The sequence below is a fragment of the Danio rerio genome, chromosome 18 (genome assembly GCF_052040795.2).
Source record: "Danio rerio strain M-AB ecotype USA chromosome 18, GRCz13ab, whole genome shotgun sequence".
Taxonomy (NCBI): Eukaryota; Metazoa; Chordata; class Actinopteri; order Cypriniformes; family Danionidae; genus Danio; species Danio rerio.
Window position 1 is genome coordinate 5,740,793 of NC_141038.1, and position 26,723 is coordinate 5,767,515.

General features: G+C 31.0%; 1 protein-coding gene across 1 annotated transcript in view; it reads left to right on the forward strand.

The window, feature by feature from the left end:
• si (sucrase-isomaltase) overlaps nt 1–26,723 on the forward strand; it is a 135,362-nt gene that overhangs the window by 15,063 nt on the left and 93,576 nt on the right. The window contains exons 7-16 of the mRNA XM_087292769.1: nt 310–481; nt 3,571–3,670; nt 4,644–4,756; nt 7,222–7,347; nt 12,428–12,559; nt 13,145–13,261; nt 16,005–16,118; nt 21,084–21,168; nt 21,255–21,372; nt 22,906–23,077. Of these exons, the coding sequence (XP_087148895.1) occupies nt 310–481; nt 3,571–3,670; nt 4,644–4,756; nt 7,222–7,347; nt 12,428–12,559; nt 13,145–13,261; nt 16,005–16,118; nt 21,084–21,168; nt 21,255–21,372; nt 22,906–23,077 (1,249 nt within the window). The remainder of the gene's footprint in view (nt 1–309; nt 482–3,570; nt 3,671–4,643; nt 4,757–7,221; nt 7,348–12,427; nt 12,560–13,144; nt 13,262–16,004; nt 16,119–21,083; nt 21,169–21,254; nt 21,373–22,905; nt 23,078–26,723) is intronic.

Below are 26,723 nucleotides of genomic sequence, written 5' to 3' on the forward strand. Positions count from 1 at the left end.
TATTTAACTTTGTTAGCGTTAGATAATGGAAATAAAGTTGTTCATGGTTAATTCAAGATAACTCACAGTGCATTAACCATTGTTAACAAGCACAACTTTGGCATTGAATAACAAGTAATAAGATAAGTGAATGTTGAACTATGAGTAATTAATGCTGTGTAAGCTTTGTTCATTATTAGTTCATGTTAGTAAATACATTAACTAATGGACCATTACTTTAAAGTGTGAACATTTTCTTTAACATAAAATAATACCTGTCAGCTGATATATATATAGGGACATTAAGATCTTCTTGTCTTGCTGCGTCAGGTTTGACACCACCATTGGGCCACTGGTTTTTGCTGATCAGTACCTTCAGCTCTCAGCTAAACTCCCCTCTCACAATATTTATGGCCTCGGAGAGCACGTCCATCAGACCTTCCGTCATGACACCAACTGGAGGACCTGGCCTATCTTCACAAGAGACTCTTTCCCCAACGGCGTGAGTCTTAACATTTAAATCATGTATATGAATGTTTTCAGAGTATTCCAAACCAATATACAAATCACCAGTGAAATCTGGATCTCAAAAAAACATTTGGGCAATCAGTCAATGTTTTTTTGTGGTCCAGATTTCACTGGTAATTTGTATATTGGTTTGGAATTCAATCAATCAATCAATCAATCAATCAATCAATCAATCAATCAATCAATCAATCAATCAATCAATCAATCAATCAATCAATCAATCAATCAATCAATCAATCAATCAGTCAATCAATCATCAGTTAATTTGTTAATTAATTTTATATTATTATTATTATTATTATTATTTGTGTTAAGTTAATATATTTTGAGGTTGTAATATATATATATATATATATATATATATATATATATATATATATATATATATATATATATATATATATATATTTTTTTTTTTTTTTAACTTTTATAATTTATTTTTTGGCTTTTTAAAATTTATTTATTTGTTTGTTTATTATTTATTTATTTATTTATTTATTTCTATTAAAGTTATGATTATGATTATGATTATGATTATGATTATTATTATTATTATTATGTATTTATTTATTTATTTTTGTTAAGTTATTATTTTAATTTATTACAATAATATTATTTATAATTTATTAATAATTTGCTTTTCATAATTAATTTTTTTATTTTTATTATTTATTTTATTATTTTTATTATTCTTTATTGTTATTTTTATTGTTATTTTTAATTCATTTTATAATATATCAATATTTTGCTTTTTACATTTTTTTTTATTTATTTTCTTGTTATTGGTTTCCTTCTTCTTTTTCTTCTTCTTCGTCTTCTTCTTCTTCTTCGGATTATTATTATTATTATTATTATTATTATTATTATTATTATTATTATTATTATTATTATTATTATTATCATCATCACATAAATATATATGATTATTATTATATAATTGTATATAATATAAATATTGTTAATGTAATATATGCCTAAGATACAACTTTTTCAAAATCCGTAATCTGAGGATTCAAAAAAGATCTAAATATTTAGAAATTCACCTTTAAAGATGTAAAATTTAAGCTGTAAACCAGGGGTAAACCATATTTTTCTTATGAAGGGCCAAACTTTATTGAGGGTGGTGGGCCGAAGATAAATATACCAGACCTTATTACTTTAAAGTTGCCATGGTTATTTTCCCTATTTATTTAATAACATTTTATTGTGCATAGAAAACATTGCTTAATATTATCTGATGCAGTATAATTTAAAACAATTTATAGTTAAATTATTACAGTAGTTCAATGGCGAATACAGTCAATCTGCTCCTGATTTTGTCGAGTGACTGTATTTACTTTTTAAAAATCTGATTCATTTACAACAATAAATTTGCTTAATATTTTAATATTTTTGTCTTAAAGTAAATTGATCATTTTAACTCATACAAAGTATTGTTGCCTATTTCCAAAAATAAAAGAAGACCCAAAACATTTTAATGCCATTGCTGATTAAAGGTTTGGGACAGTAACCCTTTAAAAACAATGGAAAAGCATCATTGAAGAATCATACAACATTCTGTAGTCATCTGAATGAAAATAAAGTATCATTTATTTACTGATTACTGAATCAGTGAGCCAAAAACTGTCTCTATCTGATTCATAAACAAATGATTCAGAATAACATTGGATCTTTTCTAAGGGGATCTTTTGTGGATGTCAAGATTGTCTGAGAATAGCATCTTACAAACATTGCTTGATGTCAGAAGAGCTTAATTATAGTGCATTAGTCGTATGGAGAAGCATTATAATAATTTTCTTGTCAAATAAGAGCTTCAGCATTGACAGGAGTAGCTGTGTAATTTTTATAAATAACATTTCTCTTTGCATGATTGTCAAAATATTGCCTGATTGTGTGCTGCAGAAACAATCGGCGATCCAGAAATGAGTATTTTCTCATATTTATAACTTCATAACTTAAAAATAATGGTTATAATAGGAATGATTCAATATAGAGGTTGTAGCTTATGTGGTGTATATGGCGATGTGTTCTTTTTAAGTCTGACATCCTAATATTTGCAAGTATATAATGAATTTTTACCATGATTTACAGAAGATGGGCATTATAAAGTTGTTCTGTGTAATTAGAGTTAATAAACCCCAAAAGTTGTATTTGGTATTTTTAGAATTATGTTCATTTGATAATATATATTATGTGCTATAATAATATATATTTAATTAATTACATTAAGGATTAATTAATTAGTTTATTTATTTATTTATTTATTTATTTATTTATTTATTTATTTATTTATTCATTTATTCATTCATTCCTTTATTTTTATTTTTATTTTTTTTTATTTATATTCTATTCTATTTTTATTTTTATTTTTTTATTTTATGTATATTTTAACTTATTTGCTATTTATTTATTTATTTACTTATATTTTTAATTTAAATATTTGCTCATTTATTTATTTAATTTTTTGTATCTTATTTATATTTTTATGTATATTGTATTTTTACTTATTTATTATTTATTTATTTTTATTTTGTAATTAGATTTTTCTTTATATTTTAATTATTTATTTTATGTTTTTTATTAATTATTTAATTTTTAATATTTTATGTATATTTTTACTTATTTTTATTTATTTTATTTTTTTTTTATACTTATTTAGTTATTAATTTATTGCTATATAACACATGCAGTTTAAATTTTGATGTCATTTTTACATTAAAATTTATTTTTAATGGCAACTAAATATAATTTACCCATACTTTAACATGCTTTATTCACTAATCTTATCTGAAACATTAATAATCATTATTTCTATGTAATATTATAAAATATATTTTGTAAATCCAATTTGGTGCAGACACTAAAATGGGACGTTGTGTTTGACCCTTAAATATTTCACATGAAGCCCTTTTAAGATTACATTACCACGTTGGGTCACACTCATTGACTATCATGGCATTTGTATTTAAAGCTCATGAGACATACATGTTCTCAATTGTTTCATAACTTGATATAAAGTTGAAATATACCATCACAATATACCATCTCTTTTTTTGTATTCAGGGCACACACAACCTGTATGGCCACTACCCCTATTTTACGTGTCTGGAAGATGAGAGCGGTCAATCCATTGGCGTTTTCCTCATGAACAGCAATGCTATGGGTAACTATACAGGCTGTCCATAGGGTTTAGATCCTGAAATTTATGTTAAGTCTTGAAATTTTGTCTTGTATGCCTTATAAATCATTTTCCAAGTCCATGTAAAGCTACCCAGCAATCCATCTCAATAAAACATTAAGCAAAACTCAGTTGATTATTACATAGACCAATATGGTTTAATTAACCTTCTTAAAATTAATATTTGATTATGGAGCCCCTAAGGTTATATTTTGGTGTTGGGGGTCTCCAACAACAGGCTATGCATGCAAGGTCAAAAACACTTGCCTCAAAATGTTATGTTGAAAAAAGTGTACTGTATGTATACAACTAGGGTTCGCTGGATTCGACACAGTATTTAATATATACTTACCGGCCACTTTATTGGGTACACTTTACTAGAACTAGAAAAAACACTTTACTTTTGTCGACCTGCCTAAATGCATTGAGTTTCTGCATGAGTTGCTATTAATGAGCAGTTGAATAGGTGTACCTAATAAAATGGCCGGTGAGTGTATGGTTAAGAAGTAAACTATATTTTTTTACTGGGAGGGGGGTTGGGTTGAATCTGTTCCATTGACCCAACTGGCCCATTCGAAAAAGTCCTTAGTGTTTAGCGCAGTATAACCTGAAATTTCATTCATAATGTTCTCAAAAAGGTCTTAAAAAGACTTAGACTTTGTGAAACCTGCAGAAGCCGTGCTACACAAAATCCTCCATTTATTTAGTCATTGTAATATCTACTTTTTCCATATTACATTGCCAGTCACAAACATGAACCTTTCCGTAAGTCATAATCTTTAATAATATAAGATGTGACGTTTGTGCCCGGCATGTATAGTGCAATTTGATAATGGCTGCTTTTGTTAAAGGTTAGCAAATTAGAGCTATTTAAGTTGTTTATGTCTGTCTGTTATGTGTGTGTGTGTGTGTGTGTGTGTGTGTGTGTGTGTGTGTGTGTGTGTGTGTGTGTGCGCAGAGGTGACTATCCAGCCAGCTCCTGCTGTAACCTTCCGGACTATTGGAGGGGTTTTGGACTTTTATGTCCTGGTTGGAGACACACCGGAGGCAGTGGTGGACGAGTTCACCAAGGTGAGCATTGTTGACCGATATAAATAGACGCAGTGGAAACACTTGTGGGTGGATTTGCACACTGGAAAAAAAAAGCTTTTCTTACCTAGACATGTTGTCCTCGGGGTCTTAAAATGTTTTGAGAAATGTTAGGGCTTAAAAAGTATTAAAAAGTCTTAAATGCTATTTTACAAGGTTTTAAATTTGGTATCAATATATAAAGTTTTCCTGAATTTAAGCTTTAAATTTTGGGATGCTGTGTGGTTTATATAATCAAAACATTCCTGCTAGATTTGACATCACTGCTTTGTTTACTGCAGTAACCAGGGAAACACTGTTATTCCTGCTGTTGTAAAGGCACCACCTGCTGGATTAACATTTTTGTTTAGTATACGAACAATGTTTTAGTTCAGGATTAGTTTCTTGCAATCAGTATTTAGGAAATATACTGCAAGTTAAAATGTTGACAGTGTTACTGGTTGAAAAAATAAATTGGTGATGAGGTCTTGAAATCTATTCAAAGAGTCGTAAAAGGGGTCCTAAAAGGTATTACATTTCAATCTCTGATGCCTGTATATACCCTGCTAGATTTGTTGTCTTTATTCTAGTTCAAATATCTAAAAAGTCTTAAATCAATAAGCTAAAATATTGTCTTGTTTTCAGAAATAATGTGGCAAAATTAAGTGAAGTTTTTTAAAGTTTTTCAAAGTGAAGTTTTATCAAAACAATCTGCCAATGTGTTAAGCAAATAGTCTTGTTTTTCCCTATGTTATAAGACTGCTTTTGCCTAGCCCATTAGTAAATTGTATTTTAATGCCAGATTGCCTTGCCTAGAATAAACATATTTTATTTCAATTAGTCACCAAGATATAATCACAAGATATAATCACTCTCGTATTTCCTTTGAAGTACTAAATTAACTACGAATAAAAACTCAGTCAAACTTGAACTAAAATGGAAATAAAACATGCACACTTTAAGCGTTTATAATTATCATAACAATTTAAAATAGTTTGTGTTAAAAAGTAAAATATTAAATACAAATAGGGATCCTGGAGTGTCTTTATTTATTATTAAGTAGCTGTTAGAAGCATTCTGCTGGTCATTATTGCAAGAGGCATCAGGATCCCTCCATGAACTTCTCAAAACTTTGTCAATGCTACTTAAGATTAACGTAAAAAACGTAGGCCCATATAGCTATCAAGATATCATTTCTCAATTATTTTAAGTGACTAAAGTAACTGCCAATACATTTAAAAATACAAATTAAAAATAAACTTTAACTAAAATATATTTTAATTATTTATGATAATAATAATAATAATAATAATAATAATAATAATAATAATAATATTTAATTAATTAATAATAATAGGCATCATGGTGGCAAAGTGGGTAGCATGATTGCTTCACAGCAAGAAGGTCACTGGTTCGAGCCCCCGGCTTGGTCAGTTGGCATTTCTGTAATGAGTTGCAGCTGGCAGGGCATTCGCTGTGTAAAACATATCCTGGATAAGTTGGCGGTTCATTCCGCTGTGGCAACCCCAGATTAATAATCTGAAAAGCCGAAAAGAAAATAAATAGGTAATAATAATATAAGTAATAAGTAACAATAATAATAATAATAATAATAATGCAAGCATTCTGCTGGTGAATAAAAACTAAAATAATATTGGACTAAAACAATTTTTAATATTTAAGATAAAATAAAAAAATAATAATTTAATAAACAAAAATGTCATATACATTTTTCAAAACATTGTCTATTGATGTCTCTCTCTTTATTTATTGTCAGCTAGTTGTTACAAGCATTCTGCTGGTCTATAAAAACTAAATCAAACTTTAAACCAAACTTAAACAGAAATAAAAATAATGACTTTAATTGTTTATAACATAATAAAATGTAATAAATAAAATAAAAACAGTTGAAATTTAAATTATGCATTGTCTTTTGATATCTTTATTTATTGTTAGTTAGCTGTTACAACCATTCTGCTGGTCAATAAATACTAAATCAAGCTTTGCCTAAAACAGAAATAAAAACAATAATTACAATTGTTCATAATAAAATAAAATGTTATTATTATTATTATTGTTATTATTATTATTATTATTATTATTATTATTATTATTAATAATAATAATAATATATAACAATAATAATAATAATAATAATAATAATAATAATAATAATAATAATAATAATAATAATAATAGTAATAATAATAATTAATTATTAAAATATAAAGTTTGCAAATAATGGTCTTCTGATCTCCTTATTTATTGTAAAGCAGCTATTACAAGCATTCTGCTGGTCATTATTGCAACAGAGTCCAGGTATGGATCCCTCTATGAACTTCTTAAAAGTTGGTCAATGCTGATTAAGATAAAAGTAAAACAGTATAGGCCCAGATGAAGCGTGCAGATCCGCCTGAGGGAGTCCTGTGATGTCGAGCGTGTTTAACATTTGCTTTATGTGTCTCCAGCTGATTGGCAGGCCTTTCATCCCTCCATACTGGTCTCTGGGCTTCCAGATCTCTCGCTGGGACTACGGCAGCCTGGATGCGGTCAAAGAAGTGGTGGAGAGAAACCGAAATGCCAGCCTGCCATACGTAAGTGTTGTATAATAACATATAGCTGTAAATAATCAAATATAGAAATTGCACGAGTGACTAAAACTAAAATTAAAACTACAACAACATGGTTTGGTAACACTTTATAACAACTACACTGTATTAATTATTTATTAAACATTAGCAAATAGTTAGTTAATTATTTGTTAAGCATTAACATTAATAGATGTAAGTAAATAAAGAGATACAGCCATACAAGCTTTATTCCTGACTAATGATTGTATTTTCATACTTTAATGGTTTATTTTTCAATACTAAACTGAGTTTTTCATTTTTTACAAACTAGTACTTTAAGAATAGTTGGTATTATTTAAAGATTACTTAGATTGCGTAAGTGAATGATTAATAAACTATTCAAATTTGCATTTATATGTTAGTTACCAAGATATAATCACACTTTTTTTTCCTTTGAAGTACTAAAGTAATTACCAGCAAATCTAGAAAAATACAAATAAAACGAAAACAAACTTCACCTAAAATGAAAAATAAAACACGCACATTTTAAGTGTCTATAGTTATGATAACAAATCAAAATAATAAGTATCAAAAAGTAAAATGTTAATTAAAAATACTGGTTCTTTGATGTCTTTGTTTATTGTTAAGTTGCTGGTATTATATACAGTAAATAAATAAATTAATTCATCAAATAATTAACATTACTGGTCTTTTGATCTCCTCATTTATTGTTAAGCAACTACTATTATATAAATAAATTAATTAATTGATTCATTAAAAATAAAATAATAATAATAATAATAATAATAATAATAATAATAATAATAAAAATAAATAGAAATAATGACAATAATTATAATAATTATAAATTAATAAATAATATATGCTAAAACCTGTTCGTTGGATCTCTTTTTTTAAACAACTAGTAATAAATAAATAAATAAATAAAGTATACAAAAATCTGGTCTTTTGATCTCCTTATTTATTGTTAAGTAGCTGGTAATAAATAAATAAATAAATAAATAAATAAATATAAAGTATGAAAAAAACATTCTCCTTATTTATTGTTAAGCAACTGGCATTATATGAATAAATAAATAAAAATAAATAAATAAATAGATAAAGCATACTAAAACCTGGTCATTTCAATTCCTAAAAGTAGCTGGTATTATATAAATAAATAAATAAATAAATAAATAAATAAATAAATAAATACATTTAAATAATGAAATAATAAATAAATAAATAAGTAAATAAATAAATAAATAAATAAATAAATAAATAATGAAATAATGAAATAATGAAATAATAAATAAATAAATAAAGTATGCAAAAACCTGGTTGTTTTATCTACATATTTATTGTTAAGCAGCTTGTAATACATAAATGAATAAATAAATAAATAAATAAATAATGCAAATAAATGGTCTTTTGATCTTATTTATTGTTAAGCAGCTGGTGTTAAATAAATAATTTTAAATAATAAAATAATAACAATAAATTAAAAAACAAAGTATGCAAAAAAAAGTATTTTGATCTTTTTTATTTATAATTAAACAGCTAGCATTCTGCTGGTCATTAATGCAACAGAGTCATCAGGATCCCTCCACGGTCAAATGAAAACTTTGCCATTGCTAATTAAGATTAAAGTAAGGAGGGTCTCCGCTTTGTTCGGCAGAACTCTTTTCCACCCAGCGCTTCAAAAACCCACAGAACAAAGCTTACCGTTCATGAATAATGACGCCGCATATGCCAATCTCACCTATATATGCTGTTAGAAGCGTTTAGCTCCTTATGGTAAGGCTCTAATTGCCGAAAGATGTACCGAACCCCGATGTTTGATGTCATTTGAACAAAGAGGGCATTAGCATGTCAGGGTATTGCATCTCCGTCTGATTAGCATGAGGAAATTACTGGCAGGAGAATCTCACCATCTGCTGATGCTTGATGGAAGTCAAAAGCGTCCAGGATGAAACCAAAACAGTCAACGGTGAAGTGACAGTTCCGTCGTGCAAAATAACAGCAGTAAAGTGTAAATACTCAAGAGGCTGTTGAATATTCAGAGCATAGTTGATGTTTTTTGACAACCGTAGCCTGAGTGTAACTGCACAGTCGCCACCTAGTGGTCAGTAACAGAATTGTCTGGGCATATTAAGTCAGTGTAAAAAATGCAGAGTTCCACACAGATCTCAACACAAATCGATCGACTTAGTTTAATTGTTTTTACAAATTTAAGTGGATTAAACATAAATCAAATAGGTTGTCTCCCCAAAAAACTTAAATATGGTGTTGATTCAAATCATTTAGTTAAGTAGTTCAAACAAGCCGCAAATCTTGGACTCTTAATTGCTGTTGCAGTTTTATTTATTGTTTTATTGTACAAAAGGAAACAAATACCTTCTACATCTCTTCACTGCTAAAGTGTTTACTAATGTGAGGGGTGGAGCAACCTGTCAATCACCTAATATATACCGAAAAAAAAGGGAGAGTTGACGGTTCGATCCCAACTTGCTGGTTCTATCCCAACTCGTCGGTTTAAGTTAGGTGGTGTAGGATTGGTCATGACCTGGAGGAGAGTGAGGTTTAGGGGGATGAGTGTAACAGAGGCTAGCAAGTGAAGTGCTGTGCAGGTAAACCTCACTACTCTGACCTCTAAAGGTACTCTAGCAACAGATGCTGCATGGGGACCATTGTCTTTAGTCTCCTTGTTAGAGCAACCGACTGTCATGTGGAGAGTGGCCAGTTCTGTCCCAGCTCGGAGCGGGTTGGATGGTGTAGGACCGGCAGGGTTACATTGGTGCTGTGACCCGCATGGGAGTGAGGTTTAGGTGGGTGAGTGTAACAGAGGCCAGCTAGTGAAGTGCTGTGCAGCTAAACCTCACTCCTTTGACCTCTAAAAGGTGTTGTAGTGACAGACGCCAGAGGCCATTTTCTTTAGTCTCCTTTTTAGAGCAACAAACTCCCATGTGGAGAGTCGCCAGTTCGATCCCAGCTTGAAGCGGGTTGGGTGGTGTAGGACCCGAGGGGTTACTTTGGTGCTGTGACCCAGATGGGAGTGAAGTTTAGGGGGCTCCATTCACATGAGGCGTCAGCTTCAACACTTTCCATTCACTTTGAATGGGTGACGTCAGGCGTTGCCAAACTGCATTGTGGATCCGCCGGAGCCGCTTCAGAGGCATTGCTGGCTGCAGAAGTTGGGACTTGCTTAACTTTTTAAGCACCGAAGGAAGTCTCAGCCAATCAGATTGCTGTATGCAAATACACCATCTCAGACAGTGGCCTATTGCTGACTCATTTCATTGGCTGACGCTGCTATGACGAACACGTCAGCCCCGACTTCAGACACGCCCTCTGTCAAGCATTGATGCTGAAGCCCCGTGTGAATGGGGCGTTAGTGAACTGCTGTGCAAGTAAACCTCACTTTTCTGACCTCTAAAGTGTGCACTGGTGACAGACGATAGAGGTCATCGTCTTTAGCCTCCTTGTTAGAGCAACTGACCACCATGCGGAGAGTTGCCAGTTCAATCCCAGCTCGAAGCAGGTTGAGTGTTGCAAGACCGGTGAGGTTACATTGGTGCCGTGACCCGGATGGAAGTGATGTTTATGGGGGTGGGGTAGCAGAAGCCAGCTAGTGAAGTGCTGTGCAGGTAAACCTCACTCCTCTTACCTCTAAAATGCGCTCTAGCAACTGACGCTAGAGGCCATGGTCTTTAGCCTCCTTATTAGAGCAGCACAATCCCATGCGGAGAGTAGCCGGTTTGATCCCAGCTCGAAGCAGGTTGGGTGGTATGGGACCGGTGGGTTGTATTGGTGCCGTGACCCGGATGGGAGGGAGGTTTAGGGGGGTGAGTGTCACAAAGGCCAGCTAGTAAAGTGCTGTGTAGGTAAACCTCACTCCTCTGACCTCTAAAAGATGCTCAAGTTACAATAGAGGCCATGATTTTCAGCCTCTTTGTCTTCCATGCGGAGAGTCGCCCAGCTAAGAGTGGGTTGGGTGGTGGTGTAGAACTGGCGGGGTTACAATCACAAGTATACATCTTTAAACGGTTGTCTGTGCTAAAAGGTTCGAGATAGAGATGACAGAATTACTATGTTTAATATGTTTTTTTGTTTGTTTTTTTTAATCTTTTTATTGTTTTTAGCATAACAAATAATCAACAACATAAACAGAAAAAAAACAACATAAAAAAATAAATAAATAAAAATAAGGCGGGGTTACAAAGGCCATTTCAAAATATACAAATAGTCAGACACAACATAATACAACATGATCCAGAAAGCATAAGGAAATAAATAGATTTAAATATGAAACAAAAATAATTTACAGAGAAATGCATAGGCTCCACAATTCGACTTACTCCAGACCAATCTCACTTATAAAGAGTTACAAGTTAGCATTACTGATATAGAACATAATTGGGCTCCAGATTTTTAAAAATGTGTTTAGTTTATTTGTCATCCCATATCGCATTTCTCCATGGGCAACACAAAACTGAAGCTTCTAACCCAAATTTCAAAAACAGGCACATAATATGACTTCCAGTTATGTTTAATATGTTAACAATGTCTTCTATTTGTATAAATATTTTACAACTTTTTACCGTAGGATTTTATGGGTTGTCATAGACTCAAAGCTGAAAGAAGATGACAAGCAGTCATATAATCAATTTGTCAATTTTATATCACAATAATGTAAAGGGATAGTTCACCTTACACAGAAATAAAAATTACCTCATCATTTACACTCCCTTATCTGGTTTTATACCTTTTTATGAGTTTTACAGAAGATATTTTGAAGAAAGCTGATTGGTGGTACCATTTGAGCTCATAGTAAGAACAAAAAACAATAATACTATGAAAGTCAATGGGTGGCAGCTACCAGCATGCTTCAAAACATCTCATTTTGTGTCCAACAGATATGCATGCATCTGTAGCATGTATAAAAAGGGGAGAGTAAATGAGTAAATTTAGGTGTTCTGTCCCTTTAAATAATTTGCCGTACTATTCTAATTTGACAGTAAAGTCAAACAATATAATTAGGGGAAGCAGAAATCAAAATGTCAAAGTAGCATGACTATTTATGTCTATATATTTTGTGTTTCAGGACGTCCAGTACACTGACATTGACTACATGGAGGAAAAAAAGATCTTTACCTATGATTTGGTGAAATTTGCGGATCTGCCCAACTTTGCTGACTACATGCATGATAAAGGACAGAAATACATTGTCATACTGGTGAGAGATTGATATTGTGGGTTTATATATGCTGTATAATGGTATCATATTCATACTATTTAACCCTTGAGTGCTGTTTGGGGATGTTTTCGTCCACTCTGGGGGGATTTTGACTCGTAATTCGATCATAACTTTCTCTGTTTCAGCAAATGGGATGATATTAGGAGAACTTATTTTGACACATAATTTAGGAAAATGCTTTGAAAATTTTCAAAAATTCAACAATACACTCAAATTGACTACCCTTTCTTTGTGTTCAGGGCTGTTTTTGCCCCATTGACATTCATTATAATGACATTTTTTGATTGCAAAGCATGACATCTTATAATCATGCCTTCTTGATCGTAGCTGGTTCATGGCTTCGCAAACAAAAAATGTCCTTTTAATGGAAGTCAATGGGGCTAAAACAGCCCTGAACATAATGTAAGAGTAGTCAATCTGAATAATACACAAGGTTTAATAGGTTGACCAGTCACTTCTTATTTTTGGACAGTTGCAAATATTGAGTCAATTAGCTGAATATGATTTTATTTGAGGGTATTTAGCTGTTTTGTTGAGCATCTCTACATATTTTCTTCATTACAGGATCCTGCCGTATCCACAGGGCGCAGGTTAAACGGACCGTATGACACAGTCGACAGGGGACATGCAGCTAAAGTTTGGGTCACTGAATCAGATGGTGAAACGCCTCTAGTGGGAGAGGTAAAAATCATCCTTTATATCTACTTCTGATCGTGACATTTTGTTGGATTATTTGTTTTTGTTGGTTAACTGACCCCAAAAAATACCTAAATGATTCACATGACCATTGGTTTCGATAGTTGTAGTAATGTGTTCTGTTGACATATCTTTGTATTGTGCGACAAGAAAAGTAGCTGAGCAGTCTGATCTGGATTCACATGGTTAATTTATTATTTTAAATTGGCAAAAATATATATTTCCTAATCAATACATATTAAATCAAACATTTTAAATGTTAAATTGATTTGAGACATTAAAAGTATTTATAATGCTACATTTGAGAATAATGGTTTACACAAAATTAATCAGTTTTGAAAAAATGTAATAATAAAATAATAATAATAATAATAATAATAATTATTATTATTATTATTATTATTATTATTAGTAGTAGTAGTAGTAGTAGTAGTAGTAGTAGTAGTAGTAGTATATTATTTAGATATTAATGTTTAATGTATTATTATTCTTTGGTAATAATAATAATAATAATAATAATAATAATAATAATAATAATTATAATAATAATAATAATAATAATAATAATTATTATTATTATTATTATTATTATTATTATTATTATTATTATTATTATTACCAAATGTTATTAATACATTATTTCTATAGGATAATGTGACACTTAGAACTAAAGATTATTCTAAAAATGCATATTTGACACTATATTTTCACTACCACATTGACTTTTTATTATTGCTTTCAAATCAAAAAACATCATTTCCCAGTACTGGTTTGCAGCTGGAAACATATGCTGATTAGTTGGCGGTTCATTCCGTTGTTTCGACCCCAGATTATTAATGGGACTATGCCGAAAAGAAAATGAATGAATGAATGAATAAAACATTATTATTATTATTATTATTATTATTATTATTATTATTTATTTATTTATTTATTTATTTAATTTTTTATAACATATTAATGTTTAATGTATTAATGTTTGGTAATAGTAAGTGAGTCTTGAGTAAGTGGAAGATAGAATGGACATCTGCTGTTGCCATGTGATTTCCATGAGGAAGGACATTAATTTAGCATCTGCAACCTTGGGTTAGATCATATATCAATCGCCCCTCAGGGCAATAAGGCACATATCACATGGCAAAATTATCACTTGTGATTATGTGGCCGATTAGGCATCGCCAGATGCTAATTGCTTTTTTATAGTTTTATTTCGGGTCAATGTTTGCATCGATTTTGCATTAGAGTTCAATATCACTCTCAGAGCCATGTGAGATGAGGAAAAGAAAAGTACACAAGAGGGAATGGAAATGCCAGCGGCTTAAACACATAAAGGCGAAAATAAAAAGAAACATACAGACAGGCTCTTAATGCAGCGCTGAGTGTCATCACTGACAGATTGTGATGTTTGTGAGGGAATGCCAGAAAAAAAATACTCATTATTTTTTATTTATTAAAATTCTTTATTCATACATTCAATTTTGGCATTATTTTAATGGCATTTAAGCACATTCTAAAAATTGAAAAGAAGAAAATATTAATTCAAAATGTTTATTAATAGAATGTCTTTAATCATGAACTGCATTCCATTATTATTATTATTATTATTATTATTATTATTATTATTATTATTATTATTATTATTATTATTATTATTATTATTATTATTATTATTGCATTCCATTGTGGCATTATTTTAATTATTTATTCATTATTAATTGTTAATTATTAATTATTATTAATAAAACAATAATTTATTAATTATTGTTTTATTAAAAGATTATAATTATATATATATATATATATATATATATATATATATATATATATATATATATATATATATATATATATATATATATATGTATGTATATATATATATATATATATATATATATATATATATATATATATATATAAAGAAAATATTTATTACATTTTTATTACCTTTTATAATTTATTTATTTATGCTTTACATTGTGACATTATTTTAATGCAATTTAAGCACATTCTAATCCATAAAAAGAGAAAAGATATGTATTATTTTTATTACTATTGTTTTTTATTTATGCATTCCATTATTATTATTATTATTATTATTATTACTATTATTATTATTATTATTATTATTATTATTATTATTATTATTATTATTATTATTATTATTATTATTATTATTATTATTCATGCATTACCTTGTGGCACGATTTTAATTATTTTAATCATTTTATTTAAAAAAATAATTATTTTAACAAAATTGTAAGAAAATATTCATTCAATTTTTATATTTATTATAGTTTATTTATTTAAGCATTATGTTGTGACATTATTTAGAAATATTAGTTCAATTTGTATCATTTATTATAATTTATTTATTCATGCAGTACATTGTGACAATATTTAAATGGAATTTAAGCATGTTCTAATTACTAAAAAAAAATAAAGAAATTATACATTCAATGTTTAATTTCATTACGTTGTGGCATTATTTTAATGCCATTTAATCACATTATAATTATTAAAATAATATACAATATTAACTATTTTTATTATAACTTTTTATTAATGCATTACATTGTGACATTATTTAAATATAGTTTAAGCACATTGTAATTATTTATAAAATATAATCATAATTATTATTTTTTATTATAATTTATTCATGCATTCCACTGTGGCAGTATTTTAATGGCATTTAAGCACCTTTTTCTTCTTCTCTCTCGCATCACAGGTCTGGCCAGGAGAAACCGTGTTCCCTGACTTCACTAATGAGGCTTGCATTAAGTGGTGGGTTGATGAGATTTCACGTTTCCACAAAGAAGTCAAGCACGATGCTCTTTGGATTGTAAGTAACCCACAGAGATCATTACCAGTGACTAAATATTGAATCGAATCATTTCACCACTCTGCCGAAAGGTCATGAAAGGTCATGAAACATGTTCCAATCCCAATCTCCAACTTCCTGCGGAGTCTCCAGATCAATACTTTATATGTCACTGCATCAATATGTATTAATCTTGATATTCGAGCACAGCAAAGCTCTATTAACATAATAGAATAGGACTTTGAATTAATATCAGAATGAGCTTTATTTGCCAAGTCAGAATTTTTTTGTGGTTTACAGGAGCTCAGGGTACATACGTGTACACACATATCAACACAAGAGAACAGAAAGAACATTTAAATATGTTGGCAATAAAATAAAAAAATATTTAGCAAACCTTTTAATGCATGATATGTAGTGATGTTCAAATGGCAAAAGGTGTGAAGTTACAAATCGATTGTTATATATATATATATATATATATATATATATATATATATATATATATATATATATATATATATATATATATATTTATATATATATATAAAGTAAATATCTTTCATTTCTATAATAATATTTATTCTAATTTAGAAATTATTATTTTATTTCACATTATTTTATTTTTAGTTCGCTTTATTTCTTTCATGTATTTATTTATTTATTTATTTATTTATTTATTTATTTATTTATTTATTTATTTATTTATTTATTTATTTATTTATTTATTTATTTTATCTGTTTATTTAGTTTTTATTTGTTTCATTTATTTTATTGTATTGTATTGTATTTTTAGTTTTATGATATTTTGTGTGTGTGTATATATATATATATATATATATATATATATATATATATATATATATATATATATATATATATATATATTTATATATATATATATATATATATATATATATATATATATATATATTTATATATATATATATATATATATATATATATATATATATATATATATATATATATATATATATATATATATATATATATATATATATATATATATATATATATATATATATATAGATGCTATATATATATATGCTATATATATATATGCTATATATAGATGCTATACACTAGCATCATGTCTAGACCGATTATGTCCTCTTGCATCCAGGCCAGCCCGTGCCAGTCCTCCTGCACCCTGGCTCTCGGATGCTCTCCGTGAGCATCGCTCAAAACTTCGGGCTGCGGAGAGAATTTGGCGGAAAACTAAAAATCCTGCACATCTCTTAACATACCAAACTCTTCTGTCCTCTTTCTCAGCTGAGGTTACTTCTGCAAAGCAGACGTATTACCGTCTGAAAATCAACAATGCCACTAATCCTCGCCTACTTTTTAAAACATTTTCCTCCCTCCTCTATCCTCCTCCTCCACCCGCATCCTCCACACTTACTACTGATGACTTTGCTACATTCTTCTGCACCAAAACTGCAAAAATCAGTGCTCAATTTGCTGCACCTACAACAAACACGCAACATACAACACCAACACCACACACACTCACCTCTTTTTCTCAGCTCTCTGAGTCTGAGGTGTCCAAACTTGTGCTATCTAGCCATGCAACCACCTGTCCACTCGATCCCATTCCCTCTCATCTCTTGCAAGCCATCTCTCCTGCAGTCATACCAACACTGACTCACATAATTAACACATCTCTTGACTCTGGTTTATTCCCCACTACATTTAAGCAGGCTAGGGTAACCCCACTGCTAAAGAAACCCAACCTGGACCATACACTACTTGAAAACTACAGACCAGTATCCCTGCTTCCATTCATGGCCAAGATTCTGGAGAAAGTAGTGTTCAATCAAGTCCTGGACTTTCTTACTCAAAACAATCTCATGGACAACAAGCAATCCGGCTTTAAGAAAGGCCACTCAACTGAGACTGCCCTGCTCTCGGTCGTGGAGGATCTCAGACTGGCTAAAGCAGACTCTAAATCATCAGTCCTCATTTTGCTGGACTTGTCAGCTGCTTTTGACACTGTCAACCACCAGATCCTGCTATCTACGCTTGAGTCACTGGGCGTTGCGGGCACTGTTATACAATGGTTCAGATCTTACCTCTCTGACAGGTCATTCAGGGTGTCTTGGAGGGGAGAGGTGTCCAACCTACAGCATCTAAACACTGGGGTACCTCAAGGCTCTGTTCTTGGGCCACTTCTCTTCTCCATCTACACATCATCTCTAGGACCAGTCATCCAGAGACATGGATTCTCCTACCACTGCTATGCTGATGATACCCAGCTATACCTCTCTTTTCATCCTGATGATCCCTCGGTTCCAGCTCGTATCTCAGCCTGCCTGTTGGATATTTCACACTGGATGAAAGATCATCATCTTCAGCTGAACCTCGCAAAAACGGAAATGCTTGTAGTTTCTGCCAACCTGACTCTACACCATAACTTTTCAATCCAGATGGATGGGGCAACCATTACGGCATCCAAAATGGTGAAAAGCCTTGGAGTAACGATTGATGACCAACTAAACTTCTCTGACCACATTTCTAGAACTGCTCGATCGTGCAGATTTGCACTCTATAACATCAGAAAGATCCGACCCTTCTTATCTGAACATGCAGCTCAACTCCTTGTTCAAGCTCTTGTTCTCTCCAAACTGGATTACTGCAACTCTCTACTAGCTGGGCTTCCAGCTAACTCTATCAAGCCTCTTCAACTGCTCCAGAATGCAGCAGCACGAGTTGTCTTCAATGAACCTAAACGAGCACATGTCACTCCGCTGCTAGTCCATTTGCACTGGCTGCCAGTTGCTGCTCGCATCAAATTCAAAACTCTGATGTTTGCCTACAAAGTGACTTCTGGCCTAGCACCTTCTTATCTGCACTCACTTCTGCAGATCTATGTGCCCTCCAGAAACTTGCGTTCTGTGAATGAACGTCGCCTCGTGGTTCCATCCCAAAGAGGGAAAAAATCACTTTCGCGAACGCTCACGATCAATCTGCCCAGTTGGTGGAATGAACTCCCTAACTGCATCAGAACAGCAGAGTCACTCGCTATTTTCAAGAAACGACTAAAAACTCAACTATTTAGTCTCCACTTCACTTCCTAATCTGCAATTGCCTCTTTGAATATCACACTAACTAACTGAACAAAAAAAAAAAAAAAAAAAAAAAAAAACTACTAACACTTCCCTTCTTAGACTTTACAGACCTGAAACTTGCCTTTAGTACTTATTCATTGTTGCTCTTATAGTTGTGTAAATTGCTTCCTTGTCCTCATTTGTAAGTCGCTTTGGATAAAAGCGTCTGCTAAATGACTAAATGTAAATGTAAATATATATATATATATATATATATATATATATATATATATATATATATATATATATATATATATATATATATATAGACATATAGACATATAGATATATATTGTATTGTATTGTATTTTTATTTTATTCTGTTTCGCTTTATTTTATTTCAATTTTGTTTTATTTTTTTTTTTCATTTATTGATTTATTTATTCATTTTCATTTATTTTCATTTCATTTATTAATTTTATTAATTTTATTTTATCCAATTGTTTAGCCATTTAAATTTAAGTATAATCTAATAAATCATTTAAATTAAGTAAATGAGAAAAATTATAGTTTTATCATTATTTATTATTAAGAAACACACATTAAGTAAAAGTTAAATAGTACACTGTGAAAATCAGTTAGTTGACATTACATAAAAATGGGATAAAACCTGTTGCTTTTAAATTAATTATTTGACTTTACTTAAAAAAAGAGATTAAACCTGTTGGCATAAATTTTTTTAGTAGATGAACTTAATGCAGAATAATAGAGATTTAGAGATAAAGCTGAATCAACATATCAGTTCCAACAGATTTACTTAGTTTTTATTTTTTGTTAAGTAAAGTAACTAATCATATTTTGTATCTTTTTCTGTAATACATTTGGTTTGTTTCCACTATATATATATATATATATATATATATATATATATATATATATATATATATATATATATATATTCTTTTTTGTATGGTATTTTATTATTATGTTTTATTGTTATTTTTTTCATTTATATATTTATTTATTTTCATTTCATTTATTTTCATTTCATTTATTAATTGAAGAAGAATTGAAGAAGATGAGTCTAGATGAATGTGTAGCTGCTTTTTTCATTGGTCTCTGAACACATAGAGCTGTATGATAAATGCAGCAGCAACTACACTCTCAGAAATAAAGGTACAGGAGCAGTCAATGGGGCAGTACCTTTTTTAAATGTACATATTTATACCCAAATAGTCCACAGTGGTACCTAAAAGGTATTTTATTAGTACCCGAATGTACCTAAAAAGTACCTTTGAGGAACCAAATAATTTCTGAGATGGTACAATAATGTCGGCAGGAGGGAGTTATTAGTGAGAGTAGCACATAGGATTCGATGGTCACTTTTCTTTCATGACTTGTAAGTTCATTAAGCGGCATCTAACGTCAGGTGGTGATTTTGCACTTTCACTCTGCTCATCGTTTGCGTTTGAATGCGGAAAAACATCTAAAAAAACGCTGATGATAAGCATGAACGAAAAGCATCGCAGTGTGTACCGGCTTTAAATGGTGAAAAGCCTTAAACTGTCCCACTACCAGTATGAGCTCCAGTTTAATTCAATTAAATAGTTTTCATTAATTAAGTACATATCATTTCAATCGGCTTTACAGGAAATGCATTACTGTATTACAATAGAGAAAGCAGTGTAGTGACTTTGTCGAAGAACATTTAGCTCACACACTTTACACCATCCAGTCAATTCTTAACTGATAAAATCAAGTCCTGCCCCACAATTTGTCGCATAATGAAAGTAAAACGGTCGCGAATGCCATTTCATGTTGACTTTAAAGCCTCCCTTAAGGGTTTTCTGCTTTAATCTCCAGACAATTATCAGCCTGAATTAGCGAGCGCTGAACTAATTACTGTTTTGTTTCCAAGGACATGAACGAGATCTCCAACTTTATAAAGGGAAGTAACAAAGGCTGCGCTGACAACAAACTCAACTATCCACCGTTCACCCCACGTGAGTCTCACTCAAACACATCTTCTGCTGGGTTTATTCACATGCTGACCATCTGTAATCATTCGTATTTATTTTCGCTCTCTAAGGTATCCTTGATGACCTGATGTACAGTAAGACCTTGTGTATGGATGCTAAACAGAAATGGGGGAACCACTATGATGTCCACAGTCTTTATGGCTACTCAATGGTTCTGGCCACTGAGAGGTGAGTGTTGCACTTTATATTCAATTCTATTCAAGTTGATTTGTATAGCGCTTTTCACAATAATTATTGTTTCAAAGCAGCTTTATAAAAGATGCTCATTATTGCATTACAATCAAATTTGGAAAAGTTAAGTTTAATAGTTGCCATTACTATCATTTTTAAATAGCTGGAGTTATTAAAATTATTTGGTCTGTATTTTGTATTATGCAGCTACAAACTACTGCTTTGAAACGTATTTCATATTTAAATCAACATTTTAAAGTCTTTTTAAAATCTTTTTTTTTCATGACATTAAAATGTTATATATATATATATATATATATATATATATATATATATATATATATATATATATATATATATATATATATATATATATATATAGGATTGTATAGGACGGGCGACGGCACCTGTAATCAAAAGGAAATGGAATCGCACCGTTATTAATATTCATTTATAAGTGTTTTCATTACTAAACAAAGCGAAAGCACAGAAGACTCCCGTTTTAGAGCTAGGGGTGACCCCTGGTGGTTCGGCGATAGGAGCGGTGTGTAGGGAGGCTCGGCTGCTCAGAGAAAGACTGAAAATACAGGAAAATACCTTTGCGGTATGATAGCGGGATTGAACAGTAAAATACGGGAGAATCCCGGGAAAAACGGGAGGGTTGACAGGTATGCTTTAAGCTGTCAGCACCAATAAAGCCTTTATATAAAGTATTAAATATGTTTCCGTAGTTCAGTGCTTTCTCCTTGTGTTAATCAATTGTTATCACACAGAACTCATTTTTCAGATTTGTTTTGTTTTGTTTTGTTTTGTTTTGTTTTGTTTTCTTTTGTTTTGTTTTGTTTTGTTTTGTTTTGTTTCGTTTTTATGTTTGTTTTGTTTGAGTTTTTACCAAAGCTGGTTCAATTCCATGTAAACAGCTCCTTTAGAAATAATATTCCCAGGAAATAAACATGACATGTTCAATGCTTATTTTTCCAGCTGTATGTGAATAAGAAAAAAAAATCTATATTTTTAAAATAATAATAATCTTTATCATTAGGAAACACATTAAGGACAATCCAAAAAAAAAGAAAATAATTGAAGTGCTTTATTTGGTGAATGCTGGAAGAACGCGCCAGCTCTGAGTCAGTCACAGCAGTACTGACTCAACAAGCGTCACGTGTGACTCAGCGTTTCACTAGCGTATGGCCAGAACTGTCATAAGGCCGGATGTTTTCCTCAAAGGGGCTTGAATAGATCTCAATTGTATCATGCTTGCTCCTTCTCGCTGCTTTTATTTTCAGCAGGAAATCTGTTTTACTCATCTTGTAATTTCTACATCATCGATTTGTTCCACTCTCGTTTCTCCATACGCCCCCTTTCTCGTTCAGCTCAACTCCCACTTAACACCAGCTTGTGTGTTTGTCATTTCTCTGTTTTTCTGGGCCACCCTACTTGGCATCGTGTCTTTCCAAAGCCTCCCTCATGTGGGTTTTATCGCCGTGCCAGCAATGCAATTTTGTGATTTTTTTTTTTTTTTGCTTCTAGGGCATCGAAAGAAGTGTTTGGGACCAACCGATCCATGGTCTTCACCCGCTCTTCATTCCCCGGTGTGGGCAAATATTCTGGACATTGGTTGGGAGACAACGGCGCCAACTGGAATGACATTAAGTGGGCGATACCTGGCATGCTGGAGTTTAACCTCTTTGGCATCCCTTACGTAAGTGCTTTGACTTTAATCCTTTACACTGCACACGTAAAGAGACATTCGTTCAGTTTGATTTAAGTTAAATAGTGTTACCTATGTTAGGGCTGCATGATATTAGACAAATCTGACATTGCGCTATTTTATTTTGCTGCTATTTACATTGCGATATGAACACAATATTGGCAGATGACCTGAATAGCTCTATCTGGAATGAAATCATTAACTTAGATTGGAATAATCTTATAGACGAGTGAATCAAAGAAATCACAAGAATTAATAAGTAAGATAAAAATAAAAGTGATACAGCAACACGATACGATATTATCACGATATTTTGCCCCCAATAATAATAGATAACAATAACAGAGATATACACAAGAAAACCCTCCACAATATGCATCAAAAAGTTTTAAGATGTATTTATTTTATTAACAGCGCATATTTTTCGTAGAATTGCAACATTGATATATGTTTGATCCTCCATTACGAGAAGCGTCACCTCATGCATATCACTATTTTGTCTTACCCCTATTATCAAATAATCAAATGTACTGTAAAATGTAAACACTGTACATTGAAGATGCTGCAGTGTCTCTATTGCGATTGCACACATTGCGATATTGATTCTGAAGCGATATATTGTGCATCCCTAGTCTATGTATGACTCATTGCAAAAAGGCTTGAGTTAACTCCACAACAAATACATTAAATAATCATTGGGAAAGTTCTAACTGTAGTATTTTTCACAGACGTTGCGTGAGATCTGCTTCCTTCATGTCAGACATGAGAACAGTGGGAAGGGAGAACTAGCTTATTTGCATTAAAGGCACAGGCAACCAAAACAGCTACAATGTGTTCAGGGCAGAAAATTCCAATATTGTGAAAGGTATAATACATAATCTGATGGATGTTTTGAGATTTTGAATATATATATATATATATATATATATATATATATATATATATATATATATATATATATATATATATATATATATATATATATATATATATATATATATATTTTTTTTTTTTTTTTTAATAATAATAATAATAATAAAAGTATTACAGAAGCTGATGGGAACATTAACAAAATATTGCTTTGGATATTTTTATGCATCTTTTCATGTTAAACAAATTGGCCTTTAAGTGTCCAGTCTTTTAAAAAACTGGACACTATAAACTTTCAGAAAACATTCAAGTTTTACTTTTCCCCCAAAAAGATAATGGGAACATTAACAAAACATTTCTATGATATTCTTTGTTCTATGGTGCTTTTTATATAAAACAAATTGGACATTAAGGCCCAATCCCAGTTCTCGAACGAAGATTTTTCAGGACCACACTCGAAACCAAGGGGTAAGAAAATTTCCCAGAATGCACCAGCCACAGCGGCAGCATTGCTGAACCCGGAAGTAAAGAGATCCACAAATTAGTATTTTTTATCATTATTATGATTTTTTTATGACAAACAAACACATTTTAATATATTTATAACCGTGTTTGTGTTTTACCATCATGCATTTAAAATAAAAATGCAAAAAAAAAAAAGATAAATTTCGCTATCTATAATCCCTGATAATAACTCCTGTATAGCAGTCCCACAACATTCTGACACTCCGATACCATGTCAGTAATGTCTAGTGGTTGAGAATGACCTTTTTATAGTGTCCATGGCCATGGTGTTAATACACAGTATAGTTACGATCTTATTGCCACATTAGATCGATATGATAACATAATCTATGCCTTCAGTGATTTCCTAAAGATAAATACCAAAAAATAACACAACTGGAATCACTACAGCAGTCGCCATCGTCTGATCTCATATGAAGCAAGAGATCCCGATGACATATGATGACGTGTGCAGGTGCTGTAGTGCTGTCCCAATTCTTAAGGGTAAATTTTAAAGCCCTTCCCCTTAAACTTCGGTTGTAAGGGCCAAGGGGAAGGGGTAGGAGTACAAAATTAGAATTGGGTTTGAGCCTAAGTGTCCAGTTTCCATCATGGTGAAGTTTAACCTCTTTGGAAAAAATAAAAAACTGTTTTCCAGCATTGTTTATTGACTTTAATGGTTACACAGGAGCCTCATTGAGAGGTTTTCAAGGAGAATGGGCATCTGGACTTAAAATAACTTCATAAAAATAGCTATAAATGAGACTTTCGCTCAAAGATATGAGCGAATGTTCCAGTAACATCCGTAGCATATTTGTTCAAAGTTAATTATGTTGTCTAAAGGTTTACATCTCATGGAATGCTTCTCTGAAATGTTTGCTCAGTGATAAAATGGGATGTTTTCTCTAGCGTTTGCATAACCAGGGGAAAAATAAACCATTTACAAAACTGAACATTTCCAGAAAATTCTGAAATAATGTTTATGGGAACATTCGTAAAATGCTTTTGGGACACATTTGCACAGTCCATTCTGAGATTATATTATTGGACTCTTTTTAATAATGTATAAAAAAAGTATTATATAAATAGTAATAATATATAAATAAATGATAATATAAAAATATAATAATATATAAATAGTATTAAGGGGGTAATACCAGGCATGCTAATGTTTAATCCCTTACACTGTTTGACTCCAAACAAACCTTTTTGTTAATTTATTTTGGTTTATTGATGGTGGACAGCAATCTTTCTTCATAACACAAGTCTCACTGAGGGAGACGGAAAGCATTCGGGGGAAAAAAAAGCTTTTGGTTTTGATTGAGTTTCCATGAAATGCAATGAGAAATTGAATGGGCATTTGGACTCAGTGTTCAGGTTGAATCGAGTTAACATTGACTGGAAGACTCAACAGTCAGATCCAATGAATTCATCATGAGACGGATGATGTAAACATCTCCTGCTGCATTCATTGCTGTGCAATATTGTCTGATCACTAAGCTTTTAAGGATTTGTGTTTAGAGTTGTTTTAATATATTAGTATTACAAGTATAATTGAGTACTTTTGTGTTTGAGACATTAAGACATTTCAGAAATTTTGGTAACACTTTAGCTTTATTAAAAATGAGGGAAAAAAGTCTCTATTTGATCTTGACTTAAAAGAATAGCTCACTCCTTAGTTCACCCAATGTACTCACCATTTCTCAAGTGGCTCCAAACCTTTGAGATATTTTGAAGATTGTTGGAAAAAGCGAGGGAAAAGCGGGAACGAAAGTATTTTTCATTAAAAAAAATCCTTTTAAAAGATAATTTTTAACAGAAATATTTTTGCTGTGGATACTAACTCACAACAGTGGTCTATCAAAATCAGGTGTTATTTTGTATCAGTTTAGAAAAACTACAATATAACTTTAATTTAAACAAAAGTTGCACATTGTTAATTTTGACCCCATCAACAGGCACAAAAGCAACACACGGCTGGGTCAAAAGTAACAATATTTGCTACATTTACTGGCTTAATCTTGTTTATTTTAAATATATCTGACTATGATCTTGTTAATGTTCACTACAAACATATTTTGTCCTTAAACAGAATTTTCATTTTAAATTTCACTTCCATCAAATTTTTTAAAAGCAATTCAACAATGCAAAATGTAAACATTTTTTACAGTTTTTTAAAGATTTTTTATCATTATTATTGCCAATATGCATTAATTTTATGCAACATCTGAACCCTAACATCTAAAACTTTAATGTGGAAGTG